The sequence below is a fragment of the Manihot esculenta genome, chromosome 3 (assembly GCF_001659605.2).
Source record: "Manihot esculenta cultivar AM560-2 chromosome 3, M.esculenta_v8, whole genome shotgun sequence".
Classification (NCBI taxonomy): domain Eukaryota; kingdom Viridiplantae; phylum Streptophyta; class Magnoliopsida; order Malpighiales; family Euphorbiaceae; genus Manihot; species Manihot esculenta.
Window position 1 is genome coordinate 25,863,573 of NC_035163.2, and position 14,916 is coordinate 25,878,488.

The 14,916-nt window shown below is 36.7% G+C and overlaps 2 protein-coding genes across 3 annotated transcripts; both read right to left on the reverse strand.

The window, feature by feature from the left end:
- Window positions 1–195: 195 nt before the first annotated feature.
- On the reverse strand, window positions 196–8,245 carry LOC110612383 (imidazole glycerol phosphate synthase hisHF, chloroplastic). 2 transcript variants are annotated; one of them, XM_043954936.1, is made up of 19 exons: window positions 7,999–8,245; window positions 7,815–7,898; window positions 7,612–7,706; window positions 7,336–7,439; window positions 6,668–6,837; window positions 6,455–6,569; window positions 6,009–6,064; window positions 5,878–5,916; window positions 5,578–5,676; window positions 4,859–4,921; window positions 4,728–4,790; window positions 4,540–4,622; window positions 4,268–4,376; window positions 4,110–4,163; window positions 2,345–2,432; window positions 1,992–2,029; window positions 1,605–1,710; window positions 764–930; window positions 196–473 (listed from the first exon to the last, which is right to left on the reverse strand). In XM_043954936.1, exons 1-19 carry the CDS (start codon window positions 8,164–8,166, stop codon window positions 414–416), a joined length of 1,761 nt encoding a protein of 586 aa, XP_043810871.1. In that variant the 5' UTR covers window positions 8,167–8,245; the 3' UTR covers window positions 196–413. The 2 variants fall into 2 exon arrangements, with proteins under 2 accessions (XP_043810871.1, XP_043810870.1); XM_043954935.1 differs by having other exon boundaries at window positions 7,815–7,897; window positions 7,995–8,245.
- A 3,779-nt stretch (window positions 8,246–12,024) lies between these two features.
- Window positions 12,025–13,868, reverse strand: LOC110611631 (mitogen-activated protein kinase kinase kinase 18). The gene is made up of 2 exons (XM_043955103.1): window positions 12,188–13,868; window positions 12,025–12,075 (listed from the first exon to the last, which is right to left on the reverse strand). The coding sequence occupies exons 1-2, from the start codon at window positions 13,433–13,435 to the stop codon at window positions 12,025–12,027; spliced, it is 1,299 nt and encodes a 432-aa protein (XP_043811038.1). The 5' UTR covers window positions 13,436–13,868.
- Between the last annotated feature and the right edge of the window lie 1,048 nt (window positions 13,869–14,916).

Consider the following 14,916-nt stretch of genomic DNA (forward strand, 5'->3'; position numbering starts at 1 on the left):
ATTTTGCATTTATTTAATGGGTCAATTCTCATGACGCTTCAGAGGGGTTATTTCTCAAAATTAAGCGTTTTACAACAGATTCCATTCCCGGGGGGAATATATATACTTTTTTTCCTGCAACAAATCAAAATCTGTTGGTCAGCATAGTGAAAAAGATGCATGAAGCTCTGGGTGCCTTCAAGCTGATCGAAGATACCATAGAACAGCAAGCGAGCCCCGATGTGAAGTGAAGCGAACCGAAGCTTGCATGTAAACCACAAATGGAAATTTGTAATTAATCATTACGATAGCGAGTTCTTTAAAAAAAATTATATAAAAGATGTCAAAGTGAAATAAAGTTGCAAAAATAAGTTTAGAGTGCCTAAATAACGACTCTAGCGGCAGCATTTCTATATTTCCGCAATAAACGCCATTTAGATTCTGACTTCTATGCCTTCCTTCAACAAGTGCTCTTTTACAGACTGAATGGGCACCTGCAACGCCACAACATTTTATTATGCATCAGCATAACGCTGAAAATCACGTGAAAAAAAAACAATACCATTAATAGAAGTAATTATTATTCCTATGTGGACGTGGCAATTTTCATTAGCATGCAAAAGGATGAGCAAGTTTGTTGGCAGACCATAGAGATTTTTTTTTTCCTTTTTTGCATTTGAAATTTTCATAAAAAGGATATGCGTATTTGAAACCTAAACGATAACAGCAATACATATGTGACATTATATTCATATAATACTGAACTCTTAAAGAATAGATTTACCTCCTTCCTATGGAAAATGCCAGCAGCAAGAGCTGCAGATGCATTTGTTTGTGTGAACACCTCGGAGAAGTGTTCAACAACACCCGCACCGCTACTTGCAATCACAGGAATGGATACGGCATCAGAGATCAACTTTATTAAATCAATATCAAATCCTTTCCCTTGACCTGAAATGGCAGAGTAATATTAGTCATGATAAAAGAAAATACATAAAAAAACAATTCCCGAATAAATCAAAACAGATATTTGATCATTTTGCAAATAATTCAGACAATAGAATTTGTAGTTCCAACACAAAATGCTGAAACATGCATAGATAATTACATCAATTTGAGGGCTATCCATTTTTTTTTAATGCAATCGGCTTCGATTGAGGTTCAAACTTTATACCTCTTAAGGGCTATCCATTTTTAGTAGGATAGAAACAAAATAGTCATTATGTTAAAATCAGTAATCTTTGCTACCTACTAATGAATAACGACTTCACCAATGTGCTTCAGTTCATTGGTATGGAATCATCTCTAATAGGGGTCTCAAGTTTGAACATCAGCATAAGCCAATTGTACAAAAAAAAAAAAAAAAGAAGAATCACTTAAAAAGTTCCCTAGGATGCACTTTAAAGTTGCAATCACTATAAGATATGCATTTCATAGTTTCAAAGGTGGTCATGAAAACACAGATTTGTAGAGTTGAGACCGCCCAGAATAGCAGAACCAGTCAGGCGAATATGTTTTTGCTACTATTTTCAGAAGAACTTCAAAGCTTCTTAAGGTCCACTATAAAGGCAAATGTTCAAAAGATAATTCCATGATTGAAAAATACAGACAAAAAGAGTCCTCACCATCACAATCTATGCAGTTCAGCAATATTTCTCCAGCTCCCAGCGCCTCAACTGCTTTTGCAAGTTCATAGGCTCCAATTGGTCGACCTTCTCGACCACCACTAACCTTGAAACATAAAAAAAGGAATGCAGTTTTTTTACTGTCAAACAATGATTTGAATATACATACATACATGTGCGTGTGTGTGCGCACGTGCTGATCAGAGGCTTGGGGTTCAAAAGAAAAGGGGCTTGAACTTGCACAAGGTGGGAGGCACAAGCTCAGCCATGCTGGGGAGGCCAGTCCAAAATTGGGGCCTACCAAACCCTCAGGTGAAGATAAATATGGCTTTAACTTAATCACATGTAGAACAGTAAAGAAAAAAAGAAAAAGAAAATAAGGCTTACCGTACACTGATACCAGGCATATTCTTCTCCATTTGGACCTGAGACCAATAATTAAATCCTAAAAAACATGCCTTGCAACATCTGAGAAGATAAGATAATTGCTCCCTGCCCCCTGCTCTCTCTCTCTCACACTCATAAACACACAGACATGCGTGTATGGCTAATTAAACTCATTGGTAAAGTGAACTTAGAATGTCGCTATTATTAGCATTGGTGTTATTTATGCTTGCTAAGGTTCAGGAATATTCCTTCTCATATAATATCTAGACATAGGATATGGTATGAAGTGAACAAAAAAAAGGAGAAATGCTAGAAGTGCAGAAAAAGGTTTAGCATAAATAACTATTGTTTACCTGGGCTAGTAACCCTTACAGCCTTGAACTCCATGTCATTAGGATTCTTGAGGTAGACTCTGCGAGGATCAATGCTTACTACCACTGCCTAAGTACAAGTATTAACAAAAGTTACCATACAGATAGATCTCTGTTTTCTAACAGTGTACACAACTGACAACATGCCTAAGCACAATTTTCAGTAATAAATGATCCTGCAGCAAAACATCAACTAATCACTAAACTATTGATGCAACAAACACAAATGTTAATGAAGTGAACAGCCAGCCAGGGCATTATTAACAATATCATCCTTCCCCAGTTAGATAAGCAGTGAAGAAGACAATTACATTCCAATACCTAGGTTATGGTAGATTATTAATTCTTGAAGGAACACAGGGATAAAATGTGATTAAAAAACCTTCAAAATTATATGTTTCAGAAGTGCAAACAAAGAACCAAGGAAAGACGGTATGGATGGTGTTTAGTGAATGTTTTAAGTGTAGTAAGAGGGCTATTAATGGAAACATGATCACTTAAGTGTTAGGCTGCTGCTTGGTGGGGAACTTCCCACCCTCGATAAATTTCCATGCACTATTATCCTTGAGTTGGGGCCTATCTAGTTATTGCTCATATTTGTTAAGAGGAAAAAAAATTGTTCACCAAGGCCCCAGACTAGGAGCAGCAGCTCCTTGACGAGGGGTAGAATGTAGGATTTATAAGGATTAGATTAACATAGAAAGAGCTATAATATTCCCATTATCAAATGGTGTAAAAACAGGCAACTTTATGGATGTGGGCACACTTCACAAACCACTGAAGATTCTTGTGTTAGTTTTTCTCTTTGTTCTCCAACATGTGTGTGTGTTCAAGGGCATTTTCTGCTAACAGGACCTTCTGTGAGAAAGACTCCCAGTTAAGGCTACATTTTAGAGCAACTTTTGAGCTTTGTTGGCTAATTATATATGATGGATACGCACAGAGCAGACTGCACATGATGGAGGGGTCCAAGTTATTTTCAGGCGAAATTCTATTACTAAGCTGTCATTAATGAATCAGAGAAGAACATCAGACCAATTTTCCAAGGAAGATGCTATGCAATAAGCATGCATGATACACCTAAGAACGTACCTCTATTTGAGAATGGAGCAATGTAATAACTGAAAGCTTTTGCTGCAAGTGAGATAATTAGACTAGCAAGCTACAGAAGCTTGTTTATTCAGCTCTTGGGTGGATAAGGTGTGACCTGGAGGGGCATAACCACTTGAACACAGGAAAGTTTAATTATTTTGATACTATTTTTCAGTTATTTCAGAGCCAAAAAAAAAAAAAATTGTGTTTTCAACAATGTAGAACTCTCTCCGAGTTCTTCAGAAAGTTGACTTAGAACCCTTCCCTTAGTTTTAAGTACACTTTACAAGCCCTTTAAATACCAACTGCTACAGATTTTATCCATTTCCTATCTTGCAGATCATTTTCTCCTTACTATATTTGGGCTGCCCTCCTGCCTCTACAGTTATATCTGTTATATACAGTTACCTGTTTGCTCAGCCTAAAAAGGGAAAGAAGAAAGAAAGAGAACCCGAACTGAAAAGTCAACATTAATTATATGGTGCAGAAACCAAGTCAATCAGCAACTAGTCAGGATTCCCAAAACCAAATGCATTGGTACCATATATATCATTGAAAAAACAATTAGAATGACAGAATAGGTTCTTTTAGAAGAATACAAAAGATGGAAATGAGTGAGAATGCATAGATTTAAAACTAGATAGCAAGAAACTACCTGATTTCCATATACTCTAGATATCTGTTCTATGCTGCTCTTTCCAGTTTTTACCTGCAAGGAAGAGTCCAAAAGCTATTAGAAGCATACACGAGAAAGACAGACTGCAGCCATTAATATAACAGTTAAGTAAATTGATAATAGCATATAGGGGATACTTTAGTTCTTAAGTATTCTTCTGCAGCATAGACAGCATCACTTCCGATAGAAATTTTATCTGCACCCGACCTAAAATATTCTGAAGCAACTTCCAAACTAGAATAGTGCCTGAGTACAAAATCATGATATATATTTACATAACTTCCTCATCCTCAGAAATCAGAAGATTCTCAAACAACACAGAATTGAGGGATTCATGGAGATTGCTCGCAAAAATTGTTGAAAATGAAATAATCAAAACATACTTCTGCCATGCAAAACTAATTTATACCTGCCATTAGCATCTGTAAAATCTCTAATTCCACCTCCAACAGTCAGTGGTACAAAAACATTTTCTGAAGCGAACCTTAAAACCTTCATAAAATTAGAAGCAATAGAAAAATGAGGCATCTCACTAGGCATTGAAAAGAAATTTTATTAAATTTTCAATTGGGACATTTGCAATTGCTACAAACCAACCTGCAACATTGGCAAATCGCCTAAAGGGAAGTCTCGAAAACCAGTAATATTCAGAAAACTAACCTGAAATTTAACTTTAAGATGTTAACATTATGTTGTTGCTCTACGGGCATATAACTAATAAAGCATACCTCATCAGCCCCATCTTTGTAATATTGTCCAGCAAGCTCCACTGGCTTGCCAAGGTTTCTAACCTGCAAAAATTTTCATCAATAAAAACCATTGCCAGATGTAAGTACAATATTCATGCCATCATAACTCAGTAGTTAAGGGATAAAATTTAGACAAAATAGGCAGCAATATCATTCAGGGTAAATCTAACTAGAGTCACTAAATTCAACTTCTGTTATCAAGCAAAGATGTTAACCACTCAGCATAAACAATGCTGCCATAAGAATTTAGTTCTCACATCATAGTAAATTACTTATTTCAACTATCACAATTCTCATTTTCAAGTGAGAATGATAATCCATCAAAGTCTCATCAATGCTAACTTAAGCAATGAAGTTCTCTTCTTTGTCCAAGAAAGAAAATCTCATACAGAAGCAGTTAAAGCATTTAACAAGGTAAACAGAAAGACAAGAGGAGCATTCAGAATACACATTATGCAGGCACCCCACCACCAATTTTATTGTTTATCCATTTATTGTTATTATTCTTTTTTGGTGATTGGGTGGGATTATTTGCATATGAATTTTGTTGCCCTTTCCAGTTATGAAGATTTATAATATTTGGATTTCTTTTATCACAACTATTTCCCTCCCTAACCAAGCAATATGATCTTATAGCAAATCAAACCCTAAAAAACATAATTCTGTAGCACCTCAAACAGGTAATTCTTTACTCATACCTCATTTTCTTTTGTGTGCTCTCTCACATCATACTGGTCTCCTTTGGTTACAACAAGATCTCCTTTATCATTTGTCCTCACATCAAGACAAGCAATTACCTAAACAGAAACAATATCACGTAGTGTAGAACCTTTTTAACAAGCATATCAAATTCAATGCGACAAAGTAATAGTTAAAAAACCACGAAAAAGGAACATCAGGTCAACAAAATGTGGAGCCACAACTTAAAAAAAAAAAAAGAAATATTGAGAGAAAAGTTTTAAAACAGCTCATACAAAATTTAGGCGTAACAATATTACCCTCTTTGCAAGTTTTGATGCCTTCCCATCCCTAGGCTTCTGTCTTCAATGAAGTTTTAATTTCATTAGATGGTCTAATAAGGAAGTCTTAAAGACAGAAAAATAAAAGATTTCATTGCTGCAAAGGCTACCTTAGTCATAGATGACTTTGGAAGCAAAAATCTTCTCAGTACTGAAAGGCCAACATCTGTAACAATCATTTCAAGTACTCACAATATCAGGAAATAGGCTTGATATTAGTGACAACATGACGCAATGGACTCCCTAGAATAATTGTCCACCTACGGGAATGTTTAATTAGATATAGATATAGAAGGGAAAATCAAAACTGTAGATATCTGGTGCATTTTTGTATTTGCATCTATTGCACGTTAAAAGAATTCAAACATTGCAAGGGAAGAAAGTATCTGGCAGCAAAGACTCCAAGGATATAAAATTTTCCCTTATATCACCTCCGTGAAGAAAAAAGATGAGAGGAAATACAATTTTCCTGATTATCTATAGTGCATGTGCATCAACAAGCTTTTAACATTTTGGGAACTTCATGAAGAAGGGAAAAGAAAAGGAGGATATTTGCCTCCACTTTTCTCCGGATGGAATTGAACTGCATGCACATTTCCCCTTCTGATTGATGCTATGAAGTCATCACCATAATTGCAGATAGAGGAAACCCACTCTTTATTTTCATGTGACTGCAAAAGGAATATAGAGAGCTTTAGATCACCAGATAGGTGCACAATGGAATAGCCTCATTCACAAAAATTGGAAAGATGAGCAAAAAAAAACACACTGGCATCGCACGGTAAGAGTGAACAAAATAAACATGGCGGTTTCCAATATCATCCAAAATTTCAGAGTCTTTTGCAACTTGCAAAGCATTCCAGCCGATATGGGGTACTCTGAAACCATTTGATGAGTCAAAACGCCCCACCACACCAGGTATCAAGCCAAGACCATTCACTGAGACAATGTACATGTAAAATTTCAGACATTAAAACCTGGAAGGAAAAGTTGAGAAAAGAATAGCATCTTCTTAATATGTTATTTGTAACACAAACTGCTTACCAAAGCTGCAACAATTTCACATTCGCCCCTCTATAAATTAGTGATTTTCTTCCCCAACCCAATCTCTATCCATTAACCTTTAAACAGCCTCAATTCTAAAATGCCCTATGTATTCCAATAAAATGCAGATGAAGATGATTATGATGATGATGTACTAGCATTGAGACTGAAGTATGGGGACAAAATAAGAGATTGACCACCTTAACTTTAAAAAGCTGAACGCACTAAATTACTTCCTATCTCCTACAGATTCTTTTTCATGACATTTTCAAATATAATTTGGTCATCTGAGTGACAAACGCATGATAGACGTATTAGCATCAGGCTTCACTTCCACAACCAAAATTATCCAGGTTGATATTCACACTTAATAAGGAGTCATGAAACGTTTACCTGGACCATTCTCTTCACTAGACTCAAAAAGTAGTTGAAGTCCAAGACAAATGCCTAAAAATGGGCGATCCTTCTCAATGTAGGCGCATAGTGCTTCGGCCATCCTGCAAGAATTCAAGGGCAAAAAACCAGAAGTAACAGAAAGTTTCTTCAATATGTCAAAAACTTTAAATTGCCATAGGAAAAATGAAGGAACCATTCTCCAATACTCTGTGTGTGTGTGTGCGCGCTCCATGTAATGCACAAAAATTGTTTCAAACTGCATTTAGCACACACCCGGTCTTGTTAAGGACATCCATGGCGGCCGCAAATGCCCCTACCCCAGGAAAAATAAGACGGTTTGCATTTAGAATGTCTGCTGGAGTTTGCACCTGCATCATTTGAGGCTTTGATTTTCAGAATTAAAACAATACCATGACGAAACGATTAGAACCAAAAAGCATAGTTGTTCATAGTCTTAAAAAATTGAAAAATCCTACGTCTTTGATTTCGAAGCCGAGATAACGAATAGCATTTCTCACACTACGGACGTTTCCGGCGCCATAGTCGAGCAAAGTCACTACTGCAAAAGGAGAAAATAAGCAAGGATTATTATCATATATGCAAGGAAAAGAGAGTATAAGAAGGTGAAAGTGTGCATAGAGAGAAGAAAAGAGGACCAGCATCGGAGTTGGAGGAGGCCCGGACTGAGAGGTTTCTTGGAGACTTGAACTTTGATCGGCGGAGGTCATTTTTGGGCAGAGAAATGAGAGACGACGAGGACAAATAAGAGAGTCCGGAAAGTTTCGAAGAAGAAGGTAGAGAAGGAGAAGCGAATGGCGCCGCCTCCATTGCAGCTGTCCAAAACCAAAATCTCTCCTCCCGTTACAACTGGTGCACAGGTTGGTTGCACAGAAGCAATGAGCGAAGTACCGAAGAGAATCGAGTTTAAAACGACGTCGATTTAGTTGCGGATTAGGCCTATTGTTTAACAAATATATACTATATTTAACACTTTTAATACTATAATTAAAATTTTCGCATTACTCAATTAATTTTATTGAGTAAAAAAATTAAATATTTACGCTTAATTTATATTTATATTAAAAATTTTAAATAATAAATTTTAAATTTAAATTTTTTTATTTAATAGGTCTTGAAAATAATAATTCACTTAACATAAAATAAAAAATAGATTAAAAAGATTTTGGTTAAAGTTGATTGATGGGGATGGCTAAAGTTAAAGTGTAAGTTTAGTGTATAAGTGTAAAAATTTATAAACCTTAAATTTTTTTTTTTTTTTCAATAGGCTTTGTTATTGTTATTATTATTTCATTTGGGTTAATTGAAAGCTGTGAATATGACATAAACCTAAAATTGAAGATTGATTCTTTACGATTAAAATTTCTAAGAGAAGAAACCTATGCATATGAAATTCAGCTTGCTATTAAACGTACACCATTTGATTCCCAACTGTCAAGATATTCTGTAAATGTATTGCAAGTCTTGAAGATCACATAACAAAGGCTTTACTCTACCTCGTTTGGCAGGAGACCTTCTTCCTTTTTACTCAAAGAGTAGCTTCTCTCCTCACTTTCGAATGGTTGTTTTGATTTTTTGGTTTCTTTAAATTTTCTTTCTTTATTTTAGTTCTAGCCAGCAAATCAGTTGTGAGGGATCTGTTTTTTTGTTTTTTTTTTTTACCTTTTTCTGTCATGTGTTCCTCTTATGCCCAACCTCTTTTGAAATGAGTTATTTTGCATACAGGTGGCTATCTCTCTGATGACGGCTCTTCTTCTGTCTCAGTCTGGCGATTATAATATGACAGTCGCTCATCAAACTGAGCCTCAAAAGGCGTGAATGGCTTACTGAAGAACATACTCTCTTCACCTTCAAATGCGTTTGTTTTAATTTACAGTGGGTACTTGATCTCGGTGCTGATGTGGTTTATTGGGATTTCTTGATCTCATAGTTGATACTAGAGGAGTCTTTGATTGCTTTGTGTAGTTCTTTTGGGACTTTGTTGGGTTTACCTGTTCCCCATTTCACCTCATTAAGCTTCAATAAGTTGTGCTATGGCCTCGCAGCTGCTCTTGTAGGAATTTCTAGCGACACCACTTAGGTTGTGTATCTAGTGGCAGCAGCAGCAATCTAGTGAGATATGGTTTTGGTTCAGAAGGGAGTTACAACTGAGGTCCGATCCGGGTCAGGATTAAATTTATAGAATTTGGGCTTGGGCTGAATCTTTTATTTGTTCGGCCATGTATTTTAGGCTTGAGCCTTCTTTTCATCTAACTAACCCTTTTGTTTTATAACTATTCTAAGAATTCTGCTATCAGCAGGGATAGACTAGTTGAAGAGACAAGAGGAGTCCATTGGTGGTGGCAAAAACTGTGAGAGCCACCTTGTGGTTTATACAGTGTAATGAAGATTCGCAAACCGTGCTCTGAAATCTGGCGTGGTTAATTGTACTGATGAGGCTGTCATGGCGGAAAAACTTTTGTAAGCATCTTTAAAAGGTAACTGTCGGTGCTTAATTTGTGGGAGGAAATTTTGACCAAAGAAACATCAATCAATCATTTGCTGTTGGTTGCTGAGAATGCAGTAAAAAATTGTTAACTATTGCCTGAAAGCTGTAAGATGTTAAGTTTGTGTTACTCAGCAGGTGACTTATGAAAGATTTTCTCTTGAGAAAACATTTCCTACCCACTTGCATAAAGTCTTAGCAATAGAATCAGTTACAACAACAGACTTGATGATTATTTCACAGGGTTCTCTCTATTCCTTGCAATGATGACAGAGGCTACACCATTACATCAAACAACTTTATCTGGTAAAGGAGAAGCTGCAAGGGCTGAACAAATTAAAACAGGATTGTGGAAGCAAAAAAAAGTAGGACAATGGAGGAGAATGTTGGGACAAAAAGTTAAAAGATACGGAAAATGTCTCAAAAAGAAACCGCAAGGTCTCCATTGCATGCATTTCTTTTGCATTGTCTTTTATTATGCCCTCCACAATTGAACTGCTAGCCCAACAGCTCCATTTCAATGATCCAAATTGTGTAATAGTCCAGAGAAGATGTCACCTGAACATATCGAGCATCAACGCGTGTCGCTGGAACCCCGTGCATGGTTTGGCCGCGGGGTTCAGCAGACCCGTGTAACACCATGTTCATGTCAAAATATGAAACAAAATGCCAGTCCTGGAAGGTTACCTGAATTGGAACTTGTATAAGTCATTGCAAGAAATGGTAGAAAGCCAAGCTCCATCATTCACCAGTTGAGCATTTTTGTACAATCAGGGTCAACTCCGTGACAACTGTTTAAGAAATAGATTCCATTATCATGCTCTAGAATTGCATACACATTCCAAGTTTCTTATTCTCACTTGCCTTATACATGCAGTCAACTGAAAGTACAGTCTTTCTGATCATAAAAGGCTACTACTTGGTCATAATTCATTCATGTTGTCTCCACTTGCCTAAACAAAAGGATGTTGACTTTCCCACTTGCCTAATCAAAGTCTCTTTTCACATTGGAGGCTTTATAATCTTCATAACCAACCATTCACTTATTAAAAAACAACTTAGACTTTATTTACAGTCAAAGCCTGCTAGACTAGGACATAAAAGGAGGATTCTTTTTCCTTACCGCCAAAGATTATTGCAACCTAATTTATATATATATATATATATAATATATATTTGTTCACATTCAGAGAGCTGTCTATTTTGTTAAAAAATTTAATATAAGTTGGTATTATTTAATATAATTTGATATTATTTATCATTAGAGTTTACCACAATTCACTATTAAAATATCGTGACTCGAAATCATATTATTCAAATAAATATAAAATATCTAAATACTAAATATTGACACTCGAATATAGCAATATGACATATGAACATGACACGAACATGATAGTGTAACACTTAAACATGATTCTCTTATGTAGTACTATTAGTCATCAAATAAATGACTAGCGATCGATAATTATTGAGTTTTAATAGTAATATTCACCCATTTCTATATTTATTACAATAATCATCTTCTCACATTATATAAAAAAAATTGACACATATTTTTTACTAATTAAATTTTCCATATTCTCTTATTTTATAATTAATCAATTACTAATTTAAACATTAGAATAGTCACTACGGAACCCAATTCACTATTTCACTTAGTTTTTATTTTCCATGCTACTTTTGTCACCTTTTTAACACCAAATTCCTAAAATACAACATATATAATTAAAAAAAATTATGGACCAATCTTTTAATAGTGGTGTGTAGCATCTAATAAGAAACATATCCAAGTTCCTTCATCTTCACCTGCCAAGAAAAAGTCAAATGCCACTACAATATACGAAAATGGAGCCACCAACTGTGGAATTTGGATGTTCAAAACTTCCATTATGAGACACCACATCAAAGTCCACTCTGGGTGGTTCAAGAAAAAGAGCTGTGGAACAGGTACTCGGGTTTCCCCAGGTCCCATAAGGGCCAACCAAATTGGGACCTGGAGCAAGTTGAAGGATTTGGAAGAGCAGGGGAAAAAATTAACAATTTTTTTTTTCAGATTTCGTCTCAGTTGACCCCTTAAAAGAGCAGGAAGCGGACATTGACAATGTAAAATCTACCTAAAGTCTTCTCTGTTCGCACTCGCAGGCTTCGAAACCAAACCCAAGATTGACTTCAGTTAAAAGTCAACCCCCCTTAATCCAAGTTATCTGTATCTGGCGGTCATCTCTGCTTAACTGGAAAAACAAAAAAAAAAAAAAAAAAAAGAGAAAGAAAAACAGAAACAAAGGGGGCTGTTGGCTTGTCAAGGAAAATATTTGCCAATAATAAAAATTTAAAACAGAGAACTGATAAGATATGAGATAGCAGAAAACAAGATTTATCATTATATTTCTCAGAATTGAGATCTTCTGATACAAAATCATATCTTTCATTACTATTAATGCTGATGTTTTCATTTTCAACAAAGAATTCCATTAGCAAATCTTCATAAAAAAATGAACTTTGAAGGTCTTGTTCATAAAAAATTGAATCTGAGGTCGAGAATGCAGTTGGAACTGAAGGTGCATCAAAGGTTTCCTCAGTGTCACTGCTTCTAACTGTAATCCAATCATCCTCCTCCCAAGTCCAGTTGGGAACTTCGGCGGGGGAAGCACATTCAATCAACTTCTTCATTCTTTCAGCTGGAGAATTCGAAAATCCTTCAAGTGTTAAACCCTGAGGACTTTGCAATGCCTCCATTGAACCCCAGAAGTCTTGATCCAGTACACAACTAGGAGAAGTCATTGTGAATTCCTCCATTTCCTTAAGCTCCAACTCCAAATCATTAAGAAATGGATGATCGAGTAATTCTTTCGCCGTCCATCGCTCGTTTGGATCTCTCCTTAAACACTTGCTCAAGAAATCTTGACCCTTCTCTGTTAACCAGCTGGGAAACTCAGGCACCTTATCGGAGAATCCAATCTGATAGAGAGCTGATACTGGGTTTTGTTGCCCTGTCCATGGGATAGTCCCAGTTGCCATTTCTATGACTGTGCATCCCAAAGCCCACATATCTGCTGGCCACCCTTGCTCTTCTCCACGAGCTACCTCCGGCGCCATGAACGCCGGCGTACCAGAAAACTCTGACTCGGTGCCACCAACTTTGCCAACATATTTAGCACAGCCAAAGTCGGCAATTTTCGCCCCTTCTTTGCTTATCAGAACATTCTTGCTTTTGATGTCACAATGAACCACCCCATTTGTATGCAAATACTCCAAGCCTTCTAAGATATCTCGTGTGTATAATCTTATCATAGGCTCATCTAGCTGACCTCCATGTCTCTGAATAGCATCGTGAAGGGTGCCGCCGGCGACGTACTCCATGCAAATATTGTACATAGGCTTACTATCTTCGTCGGTAATATGATAGCCCAAGTACTTGACTACATAAGGACAGCTTAAATTAGACAGAATGTACTTCTCTTTTTGCAGGAACTTAGACTTAGAGAGCTCTGTGGACTTAACTGCAAAGACCTCACCGGAAGAGGCAGAGGTGGCTAACGAGACAGTGGCGGTGGAGCCACGGCCGATGACTGGTCCTCTAGTCCACTCCATATTGGAGAGAGAGAGAGAGAGAGAGAGAGAGAGAGAGAGAGAGAGCAAGAAATGAGGAGTTATGGGTTTTAGCTGGGGTGGGTTTGGCTATTTAACGGGCGTGAATACTACATATACGACTTGTCGTATTGGAGTCATGTACTGTTGCACATAACATCGTAATTAAGAGTTCTTGTTGCCTCAAATCTGAAGTGTATTTTTCTTGTTCAATCTGCCCAAAGTAGGTGACTTTTTCGTTAGTGCAGGTGAACCACGTGGCAGAAGGAGGGAGGAGTTTGACAGCTTGGCCGCTCATGGACGGTGGGTTACTTAGGGGCGAGATTTGGATAAAGGCATCCACATGAAGACATGTGAACATGTGGCAAGGCAGCGTGATCAATGGGTGATTATAAGGAATAATACCGAATTAGAGGAATGGTCTTTGCGGCGGCAAAGCCAAATTTATGTATTTGTCAAAGTGTGAACATTGCTTGCAAGTCTTAACAAAACTCTTAACATGTCTACAATATCACCCATTTAATATATATATCAATGTTCGCTGAATTTTTCCATCTCTTTGAGGCCAGATTGATAGTAGCAACCCACAATCAAGAGGTTTTTGAGTCCCGAGTAAATCAGGCCCAATCCGTTCATTTTCCTAATTAGACTTCCATTTAAGTTACTCAATTAGACCGATTCAGCTCACTTCAGTTTTAGATCTAGTCCTCTCCTAAATGCCGGTTCTTTTTCCTCAAATCCAGTCATAAGAAGAAAAAATTGCGGGTCCAATCATTTCGCAGCCCTGATCACGCACGCGCTGAAAGAAATTAAATGCTCGCCTGACACAGGGAGGGTCCTGAGGTTATCCTGACGTACGGCACTGTATCAAGGGGTAGGTGGACCTATAGCGGAGAAGCCATCTCGCGTAAGGGAGAAGGAAGAGGATAAAAGGAGGATTGGCCTCCTCTAGACCCAAGTTTTTCTAAGTTCAAAAAATCCTTGTAAAACTCTATTTTTTTGGATTTCAGATTATCATATATATATATATCATAAAATCCTTTTTTATTAACTAATTATCTTGAATTTAAATATAAATTTTAAATATTTTAAAATTAAAAAAATTATTTTTTCTTTTTAATAGACAAGTCTATCTGAGTTCGATCCAAATAAATTAAGTTTATACATTTCAAAATATCTTGATTAAATTTAGAGGGGAAAAGTATGAAGATGATGGTATCTATTCATTAATATGATCATTATATAGACAATGAAGAATCGCGTATAGTTTATGAAGACTACGTCAGGATTGGGGGACTCATTGGGACATAAATACAACATTTGATTAAAACTGGCACCAACTTTTCAACGTGAAATTGCGAGATAATTAGAATTCCATCAACAGGCAAACCGTGTAGTATGACTCTTGTGGAAAGGCCCACAGGTTGTTGGCGTTTTGATTTTTGATTTGGACAATCATCATCAAAGCAAAAGTAATTCGGGGG

Excerpts from the sequence above, each read along its gene's own strand:
- LOC110612383 (XM_043954935.1), bottom strand. The coding sequence starts at position 8,166 with ATGGAGGCGGCGCCATTCGCTTCTCCTTCTCTACCTTCTTCTTCGAAA. Across the intron at positions 6,065-6,454 it reads CCATCCGGAGAAAAGTGGAG|ATGTTGGCCTTTCAGTACTG; the intron begins GCAAATATCCTC and ends TGATTGTTACAG. Across the intron at positions 474-763 it reads GCATTTTCCATAGGAAGGAG|GTGCCCATTCAGTCTGTAAA; the intron begins GTAAATCTATTC and ends GTGGCGTTGCAG.
- LOC110611631 (XM_043955103.1), bottom strand. The coding sequence starts at position 13,435 with ATGGAGTGGACTAGAGGACCAGTCATCGGCCGTGGCTCCACCGCCACT. Across the intron at positions 12,076-12,187 it reads TGCTATCTCATATCTTATCA|TTAAGCAGAGATGACCGCCA; the intron begins GTTCTCTGTTTT and ends TTGTTTTTCCAG.